Consider the following 17,217-nt stretch of genomic DNA (forward strand, 5'->3'; position numbering starts at 1 on the left):
GTGGCGGAAAGTTTTCTAGAAGAAAATGAACAATTTTCATAATTCATAGTTTAAAAGTACTGTTACGTTAGCCTCCTAATTTTCAACGGAAACTAAACTTCCAGATAGTTTGTGTATTACGATATATTTATGTTGTTCTAAAAACATTTTTGAACAATATTTTGATATTTCTATCGATATATTTTGGCATATTTAGCTTATATTTCATAGAAGTCAAGGAAAATTAACTCGCATATTTGCTTAAAATAAGCTTCTTTCGTGTCATATCTCAATTTTTTGAGATGTGACCCCCTACTTATTTCACTTTTATGTAGGACATAAAATCTATGTCTATTTGTATGCAAAGTTTTGGAAAAAATGACATTACTTTTATTCTTTCTTGCGTCATAATTTGATTACTCCAAAATTTTGTCAGAATCTTTACATTTCGTTATTCGTACGTATTCATTACGTATTCATTATGAACTTGCATTTGAAGCCACCAGTAGAACAAGGTTTTTTTAAACTCTGACTTGGATATAACATGTCCTTTTATACGCAACTAAAAGAGAAAATATCCGGCTCCGATTTCACAAAAAAACTTAGGTCAAATCTCAGACTTAAGTCTGAGTTTTTTCTCAAATATTTGAGTTTTTTCTCAAATTTGAGAAAAATCAAATCTCTTCATTTCACAAAAAAAATCTTAGTCGTGATTTTTACTCAATTTGAGAAAAAACTTAAGTTACCTCCATAGCAGACTTAAGTCAAATCTCAAATATGAATATGTCGTTAACATCATTAATACAGTATTATATTGTCAGTAATGTTCATTTCTTAGATCTATTCCACTCAATGATCAGCGTATATGCAATATTTCATCCAGGTTTGATAAATATTTTTTTCATTAAAAAATAGTAATTTTGGCGGAGTTATCTCCCTTGACAAAAATGTAAACAAAGGGGACTAATTCATTTTTTTGTGTTAAATGGAAAAGCTGTGCAGTGATTCTACTTTCTAATGATTTTAAGGTAACCATAATGTATTAAATGTGTTCTTTTGTTTGCTATATAATATATAAGATCATGTAGATATGTCATCTATACCTAGCATAACAAAGTGTACATTTCATGACTTATGAACATTTTATGACTCTTGTTATTTTAATCTGATTTTCCTCTGTTGAAAACATAAGCAGACGTTTGTTTTTATTGAGAATAAATAAAAAAACAGGAGAAGTTATAAGGGGCCACTTGTGACAATGACAATTCTTGACTCAGCTAAGTAAAAAAATTCAACTCAGCTGAGAAATGACTAAGTTTGATTTGTGAAATGCAATTCGAGAAAAATCTCAGCTGAGTAAATACTCAGGATTTGAGATTAAACTTAGGTAAAAACTTAATTTTTTTTGTGAAATCGGAGCCCGGTATTTTTGTTTATCTTGTATTTTGATGCATTATATAAATAACCATGTTTTTCATCTTAATGTAACTTTAGTGAACAATGCAATCAAAATTTTATTAAAGCTGACAAGAATTCATAAAATTAATACGCATTATTTCCCTTTTATCTCCGACTACCGCCATATTAGTTGTCGATTTCTATTGTTCTGCTCATCGCTACACACCCCCTATATAAGGCCGAAAGCAGTATTCATGCTTCACCGCATTCAGGTATTTCATCCACCCGAACACGTTACCTTGGACGAAAAGACGTGTAGAAACGTGTTTTGAACAAAAATAATATGACAACCACTGCACTGGCAAGGAATATTCAATGAACGACAAAACAAGACAAACTGAAATCCAAACACAGATACTTCAAAAATACTCGATAATTGTAGACCGTTTTCCTGTGTATGTTATAACATTGCACATGCGCAGTCACACACTGTGGCAGATCGAGCATTGTCAATGATCGCGTGGATTTTTTTGTAGAAACCGATGGAAACGATGTTACGTTGTTACTTTCTTGGATTTACTATCATTCATCTACTGTGTTGGATGGAATGCCGCCGGGGTTTTCAAAAAGATGCAGACGTTATGCACTCTGTATGAACGACACACGTGTTCGATGTGCATGTGAATTAAGGCAGCACTATTTGTGCAAAATAGTACGGATACCTTGAAATTCTTTCAAAGAATAAATATATTTTGTATTTTATTGATTGCTGTTCCCTTTATTCTTTACTACAAAGATTTTACTACAATGTGTAGTTCATGCATTTAGAAGTCCGTGTAACCTGAATGCCTCGATCGGAAAGCAATCGACCGTAACTTTCTCGACCGGTATATTTACCCCAGTGGCAGTAGAGCGATCAAAACTAATATGGCGACCAAACGCTTTTACGTATTTATGTCAGCTTTAAGTTTAATGCAGTGATGTCAATTCTGTGAAGAGGATTGGATCAATCTAAGGCTTGTATACCACCACGCCCACCTTCCGACCAATATGTCTCTGAGTATGTAGTTAATTGATTATCTGCATGTGTCTTGATTCTTCGAAAAAGCAATTTAGGTTACAAATCATTGAAATTATTATTGATCATATGCAAACACGCTGTTAAAGTATTATTATTTACACAACACGTTGTTAAAGTACTATTATTTATGTCGAACCTCACTTAGAGGTATGAAACATATTTAATAACTTCATTGCGGGATTTCTGAAAGCTTCGCGTCGGTTGACAATGGTTTTCTCGGGGTGTCAATTTCAACTATTACCCTCCCAAACAGGCACTATTTATATAATGGCATATACCAACATGTAGTTCTGAGTGACGATAATGACAAACAGTGACCATGAATTTGTTATAAAATCTTAAACCAAAGATACCACAATTCTGAGTATTTGGCGAGGAAAATATCCAATTTCACTATTAATTGTCAGTTAGGTTTTGAATGAAAGCTGTGCATCAATAAATTAAACAATGATGATTATTATATCTGATGAGAAACAAAGGTTGTTATCCTGTTCTTTAATACTCCTTTCTCTACACCCGCAAGCTACCAACACGTTGAAGACTCTTTCATTATCTGGTAATAACAAATTATGAAAACACTGAAAAAAAGCAATTTAGAAACTTCTAATGAAAGGAAAGGTATATGTCGTACCTGCTATAGTAATAGCAGACAGACAGAGATGGAAGGCGTCGCTTTCTTTTCAGTCATGTTTCTCTGTATTGTCCACCGGAGCAGTGAAATTTTCAGCATGCACTGTAAGTTTGTCGCATAAATTATCTCTTTCCTGAAAATGAGCTGTTATAAAAATCTGGTAAGAATTCCTCTATGTAAAAATCAATTTCAGAATAATACTGAATGTGTATGGTGACGACTTCATTACGGACTTTATTTACAGGGTGATATGTGTGTTTTATCTAAGGAATAAGGAATCTTCTTTGAGTACTATGAGGTGGTTATTGCAGTTGTGGCTTGATCAAATCCAACAAAGCCAGAAGGACATCATTATAGATTTGATTACGCTCCGACCGTAATGTTTACCTAATGATATATTTTGAAAGAATCATTTATTCTTATTTATTATATTTATATAATTTTCAGCAATTGACCGATTAAATACTTTTTTATTTATTTATAAAATGTCCATATATTCAATTGCGACATTCAGGATCTGAATGTTTTTCACTACAGTGTGTTTATACCAAATCATGATAAGCATTCGAATAAATGAGGAGATACTTATTGGAATTAAAAAAAAATCAGTAATATTATTCAAATTTACCGAAGAATTTTGTTAATCCAACTTATTGGCACTATAAGAATGACAAAAAATATTTTACTAGAGGTAGTTTAGTCTACAGAATGTTGAAATGTTTTGCATCAAATGTATTGAAACATATACAAAACAAGAATTATTCTCTATGATTTTGAATGTATGATTTTGTATCAGAATCATTTGTATTTATCCATCATTTAGATTCATTTGAAGAGTACAGATGTGAGGGGGATATCCGGATAGACGGCGAGACAGAGGTGTTTGTGACGTATAGTGGCGGGAAAATAGATTCCTTGTGTTACGTAATGAGGATCATGGGAAGGGATGCTCAGAATTTGAAGAGGTACCGACTTTGTCTGCAGACACTTGTGTACTCTGATCCAGATTGTGAGTTGTTAGTAGGCTTAATCGGTTCTGACCCTCAGGTAAATATCACTTTTATTTACATGAATATAAGATCATGTATCCTACAAATTAATATTATCATTTGTATAAGAGTGTCTTGAACCTTGCGATTCAATATATGCTAGTGTACACTTATTATAACTAAAATGCTTTGATCATTTATCATTTACGCAAATCAAGATACGCTTTAAATATTCGAATAAATGCAAAGACAATATGTGTATATTGATATGACTATTATGAAAAAGATAATGCGTTATACGTTATACATCATGTCTATAGGAATACAACTGTACTCATGCTCCGCCAACTAGGGTCTGCTACGGTCAAGATAAGAATTTGAGGATCCACATCGAACCAATTGCTGCAGATGTACTGTCAAGGAATGCGTCATTTGCTTTCAAAGTTAACGCATTTGAAACTGAGAATAGTACGTTATTGTTTTTGTTTTACTCTAAAAAATATGTTGGCAATACTCACCTTTAAGATAGTGAAAGAACTAGTTATCATTTAAATAATACACTACCTTCTTTTAAGTTCATGCTGGCATGGTGGTATTTATTGAAGAAAAAATACACAACCAAAGTTAAAGTGTTGGGTATATTTCTCTCATATAACAATTGTCATCACAATTGGCAAGATTATTACAATTATATTGATGACCAAACAATGTTCACATTGATGAATAGCAACAAGAAGACGTATCGTTTACATGTGTCTGATTTTTGTTCTGACCAAAAATTTCGTTTATAAAATTAATCAAATTTCAAATGGTTATACCTGAAGGTTTTAAAATAAAATAAAATTCAGATACTCTATAAGATATGACTATTGAACAAAAGCTGTAACCACATCTTGCTTAAATGTGCTTTAAAACACTATAACGAAACATATAAAACTGAAATTTAAAGTCAAAGAACGCATGGTTCATTCACACACATTAAAATTTTAATCAATAATCCAAAGGATACTAGTTAGCAGCTTTGTTCTTTTTGAACTAATTTTTTGCATACTGATGTTTTACATAAACAAAGACATGGCAATGATGCATTGATTTATGTATTTTTTTTTTTTACAAAATTATTAGATTTTATTCTTAACATATTTAAAGTTTTAAAGTACAATTTCCCCAGTTTTCTTTTTACTCTAATAAAGTTTCATATGACATACATTAATGACAAAGTACATTTATTCGTCGATTTCTAGTAAAATTTCAGAATATATGAACTTACATAATTCAAATATTGTGCTTATGGTTAAAAGAAACTTATTGTGTTTTGAACTTTTAAGGATATAATTTTGAAAAAAAAAAAATAAATTTCACTAAAAATTATAGCAATTATATTGATTTAGTACTACGATGCTATGATATTTGTCCAATGTAAATACAAATTAATGTATTTTTATGAACGGTACATAGTATCGATAATGTAGAATAATGCTATGATATTTTTCAATGTAAATACAAATTAAATCGATTTTAATCTAGGTTCATGTGTTTATTGTAGAGATGGCTCTGATTACTTACATTATGGGTGGTGGTGGCGGGGCCCTGGTTCATGTTCATGTGTTTATTTTAGAGATGGCTCTGATTACTTACATTATTGGTGGTGGTGGCGGGGGCCTGGTTCATGTTCATGTGTTTATTTTAGAGATGGCTCTGATTACTTACATTATGGGTGGTGGTGGCGGGGGCCTGGTTCATGTTCATGTGTTTATTTTAGAGATGGCTCTGATTACTTACATTATGGGTGGTGGTGGCGGGGGCCTGGTTCTTGTTGTACTCCTGATCACCGGCATCAAAATCTACAGAAGTCGGCAACAGACCCCAGCACAGGGAAACACGGGGGAAACTGGTGAGTGTCAAGATACCATGGAAACATATCTTTAAATATAGAATCTGATAAAAGAAAAATTGGCATTCGTTTAGAATCCATTTGAAGTAATTAGCTGTTTTGCAGTATTGCGTACATTATCATTTATATTTATAAAGTTTTGAAAAGACTACCTCTTTGGTCATTGTCTAATGTAAATAAAATTATGTTATGACTTTGTGATTTGTTGTACATTGTATAATGGTAAAAGATATATCGTATATCTGGTGATTTTCGCGATAATCTGACGCAAATTAAAAATGCTTCATATTATCTCCATATTCTCAAATTTTGTGACACGCGAAAAAACCCCAACAAGTATACAATACTTTCTCATGCTAAAGCGATAAAATTAATTTGGTTTTAAGTAAGCTATGATGTATCAAAAATTTAATGTACATTAAATTGTATCATAAATGTCACGAGTTTTGGTGTCTTATCAGATGTTAATTTACCTGATAAGTTTTATTTTACATTTTCAGAAACAGATGTTTACGAAAATTCAATTTACGACTTCAATTTATGATAACAACGCACTTAATTTGGAGCATTAGCAGCTGGATTTAATTTTATTCTATTAAGTCGTAACTATCGTTGTTAATTTTTACAAAGTCATCATCTTTTTGACTTGTGAAGTAAATGTTGCACTAAGCTATTTGGGGATTTGAGAATAAATTACTCTGGCTTCATTTGTTTTTATTCCTGTGTGTTTGTAGACATTATTTATCGTACTGTGTGTCCCAGAATAGCTGATACCATTCACTCTTTGAATAACTTTTGATTACATTTATCTAACAAATTCAAACGCATTTCCATAAACATATATAATGTTAATTTTCATTCAGCCAATTTCACAAGCATTCATAAGTTTTTCACAAACTGAGCATTGTTTATAAATCCACAACAAAAATTAGAGTGCGTCAAAATGACGTCCTTTTTAATCAATGACAGCGTCGATTGGATGAGTAAAATTCCAACATCCCATTTGAACGGATCATATTTCCCTTTTTAAAGAATATTTTACTTTTTGAGTTGTTTTCCCTAGGGTATTCTTTTTTTTTATTATTCGTGCAACTATATCTGTAGTCTGTGGTTGAAAATAAAACAAAAGATGTTTCAATGCTCTCTTGTTCGATCAATCTTGAATGAAATTCAATTCAACCAAAGAAATACCATGCAATTTTGTGACATCATTATTCGCTGAAAAGCACGTTTTTCTTAATTTTGGGGGGAAAATTTACCTTTTTTAACTTTTTATTTAAGTTACAATATACATGGTTTGGCCAAACATTTTTTAATTTATATGAATTTCAAATGGAACCAGATATTCTGGCACACCCTGTGTATGCGCCTCAATGAAATAAAAATGATGTGAATTAACTGAGCAAAGTAATAAAGGAAAATTAGAACTCGACAAACATTGATGTAACCAGAGTAAAAGAAAGTCCACATATTTAATGAGAAACACACTATTGTGAAGACATTAATTTGTAAGATTGTTAAAATGAATACATTTTTATTTATTCATATTTCTTATGAAAGATCAAAACGGGGGAAAAACTCAAGAAAGTTATACTTTTAAGAAATATGAAGTCTAAAATGCTTTGTATTTGTTGAAAATATTGTAGAGTAGTGTGAAGGTTTTTTTGTACACCTGTGCCTTATAACATAGCTGTTCAATTTGTTACCTTTTTGATTGTTTTTATATAATGAATACTGTGAAATGGTTATTTATGCGTGGGAAAATTTACACTAGTTACAAGGTAATCTGAAAACCGCGTAAATTACCCCCGCGCTTATGGTAAAATATTAAACACTTTGCAGTGGTAAATCACGCATCCGCGTACTTAACCACCAGCGTGAAAAACCACTTTTACATTAAAGATTATAAACAATGTACGCATAATGTGAATAAAAAATTAAATGATAATTTCAATTGTTTGAAAATGTTCTACCAAGAGAGAACATATGTTTCCGTTTTTTAGCTGTCAATTGTTGGGTGAAAATTACGAAAAAATTAAAGTATCATGCTTGTGATATTGTATGTAACAAACATTTTTTTTCATAAATTTTGAAAAGATCTTAATTGAAAAAAACACTCCAATATTTGCTTGACATACGAGATTTTCAATTTCTTTCTTAATATTGGAACTGATAGGTCGATACCCATTTGACAAAAGCAATATTGCCTACATACGTTTGATGTTTCAGGGGAAAATCATTAGTATCCAAAAATGCTCCTTTTAGAAACATATTGATAAATGAACAACATGGCTAAATATATGATAAAACCAGCATCAGGCAGAGAATAAATGGATTAATCCTTGAATACTGTAATTACATACCTCGATTGGTTAAAATTCTAATGAGACAGAAAATGCAAACTGGAAAAAAAAGAAATATCGTCATGAGGTTGAAAGCAAGGACTGTTTTTTGTTGTGATTCTAATTTTGTTTTAACCATCTGTTTGCTACTCCCTAGCAAATATCACAGGTCAGATTAAATTGAATTATATCAAAATACATCTGTAATGTGTTAAATTTTAAACAATCTCAGAAATATAAGACAATTGCAAGTTAAACCATTTTTTCTGTTAACAGTTTCGTTCGACTGGTTGGGAAACATTTATCACGTGACCTATGATGGTACTCAAATAGACGCACTACTTTGTAGCATGATTAACTTTAGTGGTGGGGACTCTTCACACATTAAATCTTATAGGGTATGTGTTTCCCTTCTACATAATGAGGACCACGACTGCTCCATTTGGTTTTGATACATTATCGCGACAGACCAAATTAGGATAAAAACCAATATCAGATATATTTTCATCAGATCTTTAATTTTTGTTTCGTTTCATATAATAAAAAATCAGTCTAACTTTATGTATTTTTTTCAAATTTAACTTTTTTGCAACATTCGGATCATATTGTATAATATAAATCATGTTCTGTTTAACATCTTTCATTAAATGGTTTATCATTTATGATTGACAAGCTATAATTATTTTTGTTCACTCTACAATTTCCATTTTTAACAAGTTGTAACTTTCATTTCATAGCAACAGTGCTTTTATTTATATGCATGTGCATATTTAATAATCCTTTTTTGTTAGGTTTCTAATTGCATTGGAACCGCCTTCGCCATGCTGTTCAAGTACACCAATGTTTCGTTCTTAACACGGATCAAATCGAACACTAAAACCAACTCATTAAAGAACGTCAATTTTAGTATGAAAGTGTATGCTGAACTTGAGACAGATTGTGAGTATAATACACAAAAATTGCCCGACGTGTAATATCCATTTGATTTTTGTAAACTTGAGTGTTCGCTTAATGGAACATTAAGGGTAAATGTTAAAATATGAAAGATAATTTCCAGCTTTTGATAGAGATGCTAAATCAAAGTTAAAGATATTGAGAAGATTACCGTCCAGTGTGTTAAAAACCCAAACGGATAGAAAAATTGACAGTTGAAGTCTATTGTCACACAAAAGATTACAAGAAATGGTAAAAGCTGAACATACATGTATTATATGTAGGATATAAAATTGCTAAATTGATTAAATTAATATCTTAGTTTCCCTACCTATGTACCTTTAAATTTCATATTCAATCAAAACTTAACTTTGTTCCGTGAGTAATACACACAATATCACATATCAGTCTGTTCATGTTTGGTAAAACATGCATTCACTTTTCTATGTCAAGGTTGCGTACACTTTAAAACAAATCTCTCGCTCTCTCTCTTCTTGTTTTTAATTCATCTTTTGACGCATTAAGTAAACATTAAATATAACTGGATCATAGGATTAAATTTTCGGCCTATACTTCTTTCAGACATCATTTTTCGTTTTTTGAGTCTTCATAAAAATAGTTTAACTGAACTTTTTTGTTATTGTAATGGGGGTGTTATTGTGAGTATAAAAATCAATATTTACATCTACGAAATATTATTTCCTCTATTTCTTACGGAAACTTATAGTTAATTCATAGCTCTATATAAACAACAGGACTAAAATCTACAAGCCCCGTATATCAATTGGTCGAAATCTACAGCGGCTGAAACTGACAAGAAATCGACAGGTCTGAAATTGACACGCCCTGTTCATCGATTGATTGTAGCCAACAGCGACCTTAGAAAAATCATGGACTGCACGAAATAATCATGATGATGCTCGACTAAAGGCTCACAGGAGACGATTTGGCAATTTCTTTTAGCTAATACCTATGTACAATATCAGTAATTTAGTGAATTTACTAAGTTTTCATAATCAATCTATTAATTAGTAAAAAAGAAAGATATTAATCTAAATAATAAAATGCTTTATTGGATGATTTACTGCGGGTTATGAAGGTAGCGATCATTGCAGAAAAATTTACATAACCCGCTAACGCGAGTACAAAATTAAAAAAAAAACCCTTATAATTATATAGAATTGTCAATTGAAAATTCAATATTAAGGATATGTATGACTACTATAAAAAAGTATCACCCTATCACAATCTTATTAAATTAAAAAACATCAACTGATTATAACTGAACTATTTTTTTTGTTTGAGAACGTGTGCAAAAGTTTTGTTTTTATTAAATCAAACTAATTTAAAACAGATTGGTTAAAAATACGTATTATATTCTCAAAGCTAGTCTCCTTAAATATCCTTTACAATGACATCAGTAGTTCGACAATATCAAATCTGATAATAGTTACTAATTTCAAAAAAATTTTGTCATTGATATATGTATATTTTTTAGTACAATTCCCTAATCTCACTATGATAAAATATCAAGGTTGTGAGTATGAATTAAAAGAATTAAACAAGTAACATTGACAAACTAGTTCTTAAAATAAGTTTTTGTGGATCTCCGATAATGACCGACAATTAAAGTAAAATCAACTTTTTAAAATTACATTTCAGATTAAGTCAAAGAGACAAACTTTTGACACGGATTAAAATATTTTTTTTTCATAAACGAAGTCGTATATACAATATTACTCATCCGCATTAGAAGTGAGAACCAAAAATATTTTACATAAATTTGCAATGTTTGAGTGGAACAGCGTGCAATAATGAACACATTTTAGAGATTTATTATCTATAATATGCCGAATATTACCTTTGCGATAACAAAAGATAAGAATTAAAAGCAGGCGTCCTCAAAATGTCGTATATGCACATTTCAACAGCCTTTGTATTATATGTAGCATTTAATTCGTTTTCAGCTGCAGAAAATATTGCTCGGAATGAGTTTGATCAGGTTAAAAATGTGATGAAGATGTTACAAGAGAAAGTTAAAACACAAGAGGCCAGGATAATAGACCTCGAAAAGGAAATCGAAGCATTGAAAAATGGTGACGAAGGGTCGAGCAAACGGGCTATGACGGAGAGCCGGAGACAGGATGAAAAAGAGAAACAGCCGCCACCTCACTCGTACAATCACCAGAAAGGCAAAATGATAGATATGCAAGACAATGTTAACCAGGAAAAGCTAGGTATGTTTATTACATGATTTATTTTAGTGTATATTTGTAACCTTAGGTTATCACTTACATTAGACACTGTAACACTACTGTAATGAAAAAACCCTGAGACTATCAAAAAACCCTGAGGAAACCCTGAGTGGCACTGAGAAAACACTGAGAGACCCTGAGGTCGGCACTGAGGGTACTGAGGAAACCCTGAGGGACCCTGAGGTTTGCACTGAGGGTACTGAGGAAACCCTGAGAGACCCTGAGGTTTGTACTGAGGGTACTTAGGAAACCCTGAGGGACCCTGAGGTTTGCACTGAGGGTACTGAGGAAGCCCTGAGAGACCCTGAGGTCGGCACTGAGGGTACTGAGGACACCCTGAGAGACCCTGAGGCCACTTTTAATTGAAAAACGATCAAAATTATTCGATTAAAAAGTTATGAAAGCTAATATAATTAATTTTTATAATGATTGTTTTATTTTGACGAAATTTCTTTTTAGCAACTCTGAGATTAAGTACGAAAAAGAAATAATGTTCGGGTATGAGCCATGTTATATTGTTTGATTATATAAGGGCTTTATTTTCAAGCAAAACGCTTATTTTTTTATTTCTTTTTTCAAACTACAACAAAGATTTTTTTTTATTTTACAATAATCATGCATAAAAAATAATATCTATTGTAATTTAAATAATGACATTTATTTGAATTTGACATCTGATTAAAATAGAACTTCCACTGTACTGTTTCTCTTAAACACTGCGTATTACCTTCTACTAAAACTGCCGTTGTGTATATCAATTGTCAATTCTATTGTTTGTCCATGATCAGAAAAACACTGGAACTAACACAGAATATACAAGATATACACACGCCAGTTTACTGCATGTAAAGAACAGGTGCCCGGGGCAATATTAGAAATATATTACAGCTGTGAAATTGCCGCTAATTGATTCAACTGAAAAGTCAGTTGTGTATATTAATATGTAAATAGTAATTGTAAAAGAAAAATATAAAGTAGCAAACAATATCAATGTTTTAACACAACAGATTGTTACATGTAGTGCATGTAACAGCTAGGTGCCCGAGACAATGTTTGAAATATATCACAATTTTAAAATAAGATGTAGTTAATTTCATTTATATGCATTTGATGATATCTATAAAGTTACCTGCACACATTTAATGAAGTTTATCGCTAAAATGTGTTTAATAACTTAGGATTATCCAGCTTAAGCGATGGCGTTACTTAATATTGTATAGTTTACGTGTAAATTAGTATCTCTATTTTGAAAATTGAAATTTGATATCAGTTTGAGAGTTTTTTTAATTGACAAAGTTAAACCAACTTTTAAATTAGAAAAAAAAACGACACTTATACCCGTGTCCGGTATTTCTATTATTGTACAACTGTCTGCCTCGTCTATAACGCAGCACAGAAAACAAAACTGAATTTCATAGATGATCTGAACTACCCACTGCAGGATTGTACATGTGTCAATTTCAGTCTAAGAAAGATGTTTGTGAATTAAGCGTAATGTCAAAGAAAATCTCTGTAGTAGTAAGTTTTAAACACTGCTTCGTTCTACCCACAAAGTTTACAAATTTGAGTATAATTTTTTCTATAACTCATACATATACAGGCTTAAACACGCACATCCCAGGCATGTAGCATCGATTTTTCTCTCAACAAACATTTAACTTGGATTACATATGAATCAATATGCATATGGAGTCCCCTCCTATTTTTGGGAGCACGTAAGAAATTAAAGTAAAATGAAAGAAATTAACGATGAAAATGTGCATAAATTGATAAATAGACCCAATACGCCCCCCTCCCATATATAGCAATAGATATAATTTTCACGATTTTGAAAAGTTGCATTATTCTCCATATTGTCAAGATTTTTTTTTGATAAGGTCCCCCCCCCCTTTTTCAGAAACGATGCAAGTAGAAATTCAATTTTAAAATGTTGAACTTTCCGAGTTTAGAAATATTTTCCATCCGATTGAATTTTAATATTTCTTGTTACCGGAAATGCCGAGACAGGGGAATGGAAATTCCGAAGTCTGTCTGTCTTGTATTAATAATTTTAATTAAAGGACAAGTTAAAGAATTCAATTTTAACATAGCACGGGAATCACGGATATCCAATTTTAAATGTTTACGATGCACAACAGAGACTGATAAATTGAATCAAAATTAATGCCTATACATGAAAACAAAACTCCTCTAATGAAATGTGTGTGTCATTTTAACAAACCTGAAGTGAAGTGCAATGATTTTGCTTTTGTTTCTTATAGTACCATCAATACAAATAATTGTCAATAATACAATGTAACATTAAATTAAAAAAAAAATTAGACACATCGTAAAAAATCTTCAATTCAAGTCAAATTCGGTTCACAACACCCCCCCCCCCCCCCGTCTTCGACCAAATAAATCGCGCCGCCCCAATACGGAGTACTTTCCAATGCTCTCTCTCTATGTACAAATACTTTATATATGTTGAGTACTACTAAATGTAGCATGCGGTAATATTGCCGGTGTTTAAAATCGTGTATTTCAATTTTTATTGATCATTGATTGTCTTGTGTCTGATTCGAAGTCCTTGAGAAAAAAAGTACTGTGTATGATAGACGATGTACTGTCTCCTTTGTGTATAAGTACAGAACACATTCTTTTGTTTGTCTGGGATCAAGAAAAACCTCGGAAATAACAGACAAGGCTCAGACTATACACGCGACAGAGTGACCGCGGCGAGGTGTGAATATTGGCCACCTGTGTATATGTCTTGTAGTATCAAAATAAACAGCTGCAAACGGCGGGGAATTATTACGGTTCACCGGAATTACACCGTAAAAAAAGAAGTGAGTTTTTATGTTAAATATAAAAAGTGATTTCGCCCGGGTCTACATGGAAATCAAATCATAGTAAAGGATATGAATTTTGAACAAGGTCTACTTTATTAAAGTGATCGCTCAAAATCGTGATTTAGGAAATATGTATTATAATAGCGATCAAAATCAGTTTATTCCATATTTTATTCGAGTTTGTAAATGAAGTTATTTCGTTTTCCTTACCTACGAGAGAGAGAGAGAGAGAGAGAGAGAGAGAGAGAGAGAGAGAGAGAGAGAGAGTACATGCCTCACACCATTTTACTGTCTAAGCATTAGGATAGTTTATCGATCTCTGTTTTATTTTTCCATACTGTACAAGAATATGCGATATGATATATCAAAATACATCTACACTGTCTTGTTTCAAAATAGAAATACCGGTAATTGAATCTATGAATGCTCATTGGTAAACTATGTTCTGTAAGGGCGACTAAAATGATTAATTAAATGAATAAAAATGAACATGATTAGTTTAAAAAACATTAAATTTTACGGCTGACTACTATTTTATTTCGGATGTAAGCGGCTTTTTTTTTAATTTGTAAATAATAAATTAATTAAAACATGGGGTCCCTAGCTTTTCGCATGTTAAACCAGTATACAATGTACATACAATAGGTACAGAATACATACTCATCCTTTGTGTTTCTGTATTTTCCCTTTACAATTAATTAAAGATGCTGTTTAAATGAGAAAGTCTGGCATTTGCAATTGCATCAATAAAATAAATTTATACCAAATGAATACAATGTTACTAATGTTTATATTTATTTTTAAATATGATTACGCCAATTGTTAAATAATGAAGTATTTTTTAAATTTTCGTATTAAGTGCCGACCTCAGGGTCTCTCAGGGTTTTCTCAGTACCCTCAGTGCCAACCTCAGGGTCTCTCAGGGCTTCCTCAGTACCCTCAGTGCCGACCTCAGGGTCTCTCAGGGCTTCCTCAGTACGCTCAGTGCAAACCTCAGGGTCCCTCAGGGTTTCCTCAGTACCCTCAGTGCAAACCTCAGGGTCTCTCAGGGTTTCATCAGTATTCTCAGTGCCGACCTCAGGGTCTCTCAGGGTTTTCTCAGTGCCACTCAGGGTTTCCTCAGGGTTTTTTGATAGTCTCAGGGTTTTTTCATTACAGTAGTGTAAATAAAATGGATAGAAATTTATGATAAGCCCCATACTTTCCTTAAAAACCCATCCAATCAATTAGGCAGTTACGAGAGAAGCATTTGCACTGATAAAGCATGATCAAATATGCTAAAAAGCCAGTTTAATCATTTTCACAAAAAGTTATTTTCTTGTTGTTTTAAGGAATACGAACCGTCCCTGCACCAACCGAGTGCATGATAGCGTTTTATGCTTACATGTCTACAACAGAGACTTACCCTGGTACTCACCACACCATCATATATGACAACGAGGTGACTAATATTGGAAACGGATATAACAGACTTTCCGGAATATTTACCGCTCCAGTTGATGGTGTTTACGTATTCTCGTGGACAATATTTATGGGTCATCCTGGTGAATACAAAACAATTGAGTTAATGCTTAACAGCCGGCGTGTCGGAGCTTCTTATGTTTATGACTTGAATGCATATTCCTCAGTTTCTGGTACCGCCGTTCTCTCTATGCAGAAGAACGACATAGTTTTTACAAGAACCTTTGCTACCTTTCCTCCTCATGGTGCGATACTGATTGATTACTTGATGCGTTCTGCTTTCACTGGATGGTGTCTGTCTTGTCATTAAAGAAAATTATTTCAAACATTTTTTCATGTTAATTAATTTGTTTACAACTTTTATCAATTCTTGCATATTAGCAACCCCAAATGAAAGAAATTTATAAAGACTCTCTATCGAATTGCCATTGATGTATATTGGGTATCAAAAGATATCTTTTTTTTTGCTTATGTTATATTTCATGCACATTATGTTAAATGTTATAACATTACATTATTATGAAATATATTAAATTTGTACATCTTTATATAACTGCTGTAAGAAACAATGGGGCAATATCTGGCTTGAAAATCCCTCTCCCTTTCACCTCCCGACCCATATGCCACTGGAAGTTGATTGGTTATACGCGTTGGTATCTTGATTCTTCGACAAAACAAATAGGTTACAAAACATAAAAAATGTTATATATCCTAGGCAATGTCGTGTTAAAGTATTATTATTTATTAATCTTAAGTGTGTAAACATATTCAGTACCTTGATAGTTCTAATTAATTTTTACTTTTCAAAAATATCACTCAGAAGTACGTAATTTTTTTGATTATTTTTATTTTAAGCCATCATCATTGAATGGCATATACCAACATTTAATTGTTGGTGACATTGATGACAAAAATGGAGCATGACTTTGTTTTAAATGGAGTCATAAACCAGAGATGCAATTCTAAGTATTTGACGAGGGAAGGTTCAAGATTCAATCTAAATATTCAATGACAGTAGGTATTGACTGTACGCGGTGTTTCAAAGATTAAAGAACGATATGCCCTACAAAACACGGTATGTCAGCTGTTCGCGGCATTATGTGATATATCTACGTTACTGTATATCATAGTTATTTGTATGCGTAAAAGTCGTTTTTGTTTTCAGTTCGCTAACTGAAAACAAAAACGACTTTTACGCATACAAATGTACCGTTCTTAAAAAACGTATTTTGTATTAAAAGTTGTTGAACAGGCACTATTCCTATATTTTTATCCTGTACAACAACTTATTCTTACTTGATAATAAAATCAGTTTGTCATTGTATAATGACCCATTATACAGCTTGTACTTAATCAATTATATCCGGCTACATTCAAGTGAGCCCCTCATATTCCTGAAATTTTGCCAGGCCAAGGTACCTAT

General features: G+C 32.1%; 1 protein-coding gene across 1 annotated transcript; it reads left to right on the forward strand.

Moving 5' to 3' along the window:
- Positions 1–11,153: 11,153 nt before the first annotated feature.
- Positions 11,154–16,105, forward strand: LOC128159041 (complement C1q tumor necrosis factor-related protein 3-like). Its single transcript, XM_052822080.1, has 2 exons — positions 11,154–11,484; positions 15,665–16,105. Exons 1-2 carry the CDS (start codon positions 11,154–11,156, stop codon positions 16,102–16,104), a joined length of 771 nt encoding a protein of 256 aa, XP_052678040.1. The 3' UTR covers position 16,105.
- Positions 16,106–17,217: the final 1,112 nt, after the last annotated feature.

Source organism: Crassostrea angulata, chromosome 8, assembly GCF_025612915.1.
Source record: "Crassostrea angulata isolate pt1a10 chromosome 8, ASM2561291v2, whole genome shotgun sequence".
NCBI lineage: Eukaryota > Metazoa > Mollusca > Bivalvia > Ostreida > Ostreidae > Magallana > Magallana angulata.

Coding starts and splice junctions, on each gene's coding strand:
- LOC128159041 (XM_052822080.1), top strand. CDS start 11,154: ATGTCGTATATGCACATTTCAACAGCCTTTGTATTATATGTAGCATTT. Junction 11,485..15,664: donor TGTTAACCAGGAAAAGCTAG/GTATGTTTATTA, acceptor TGTTGTTTTAAG/GAATACGAACCGTCCCTGCA.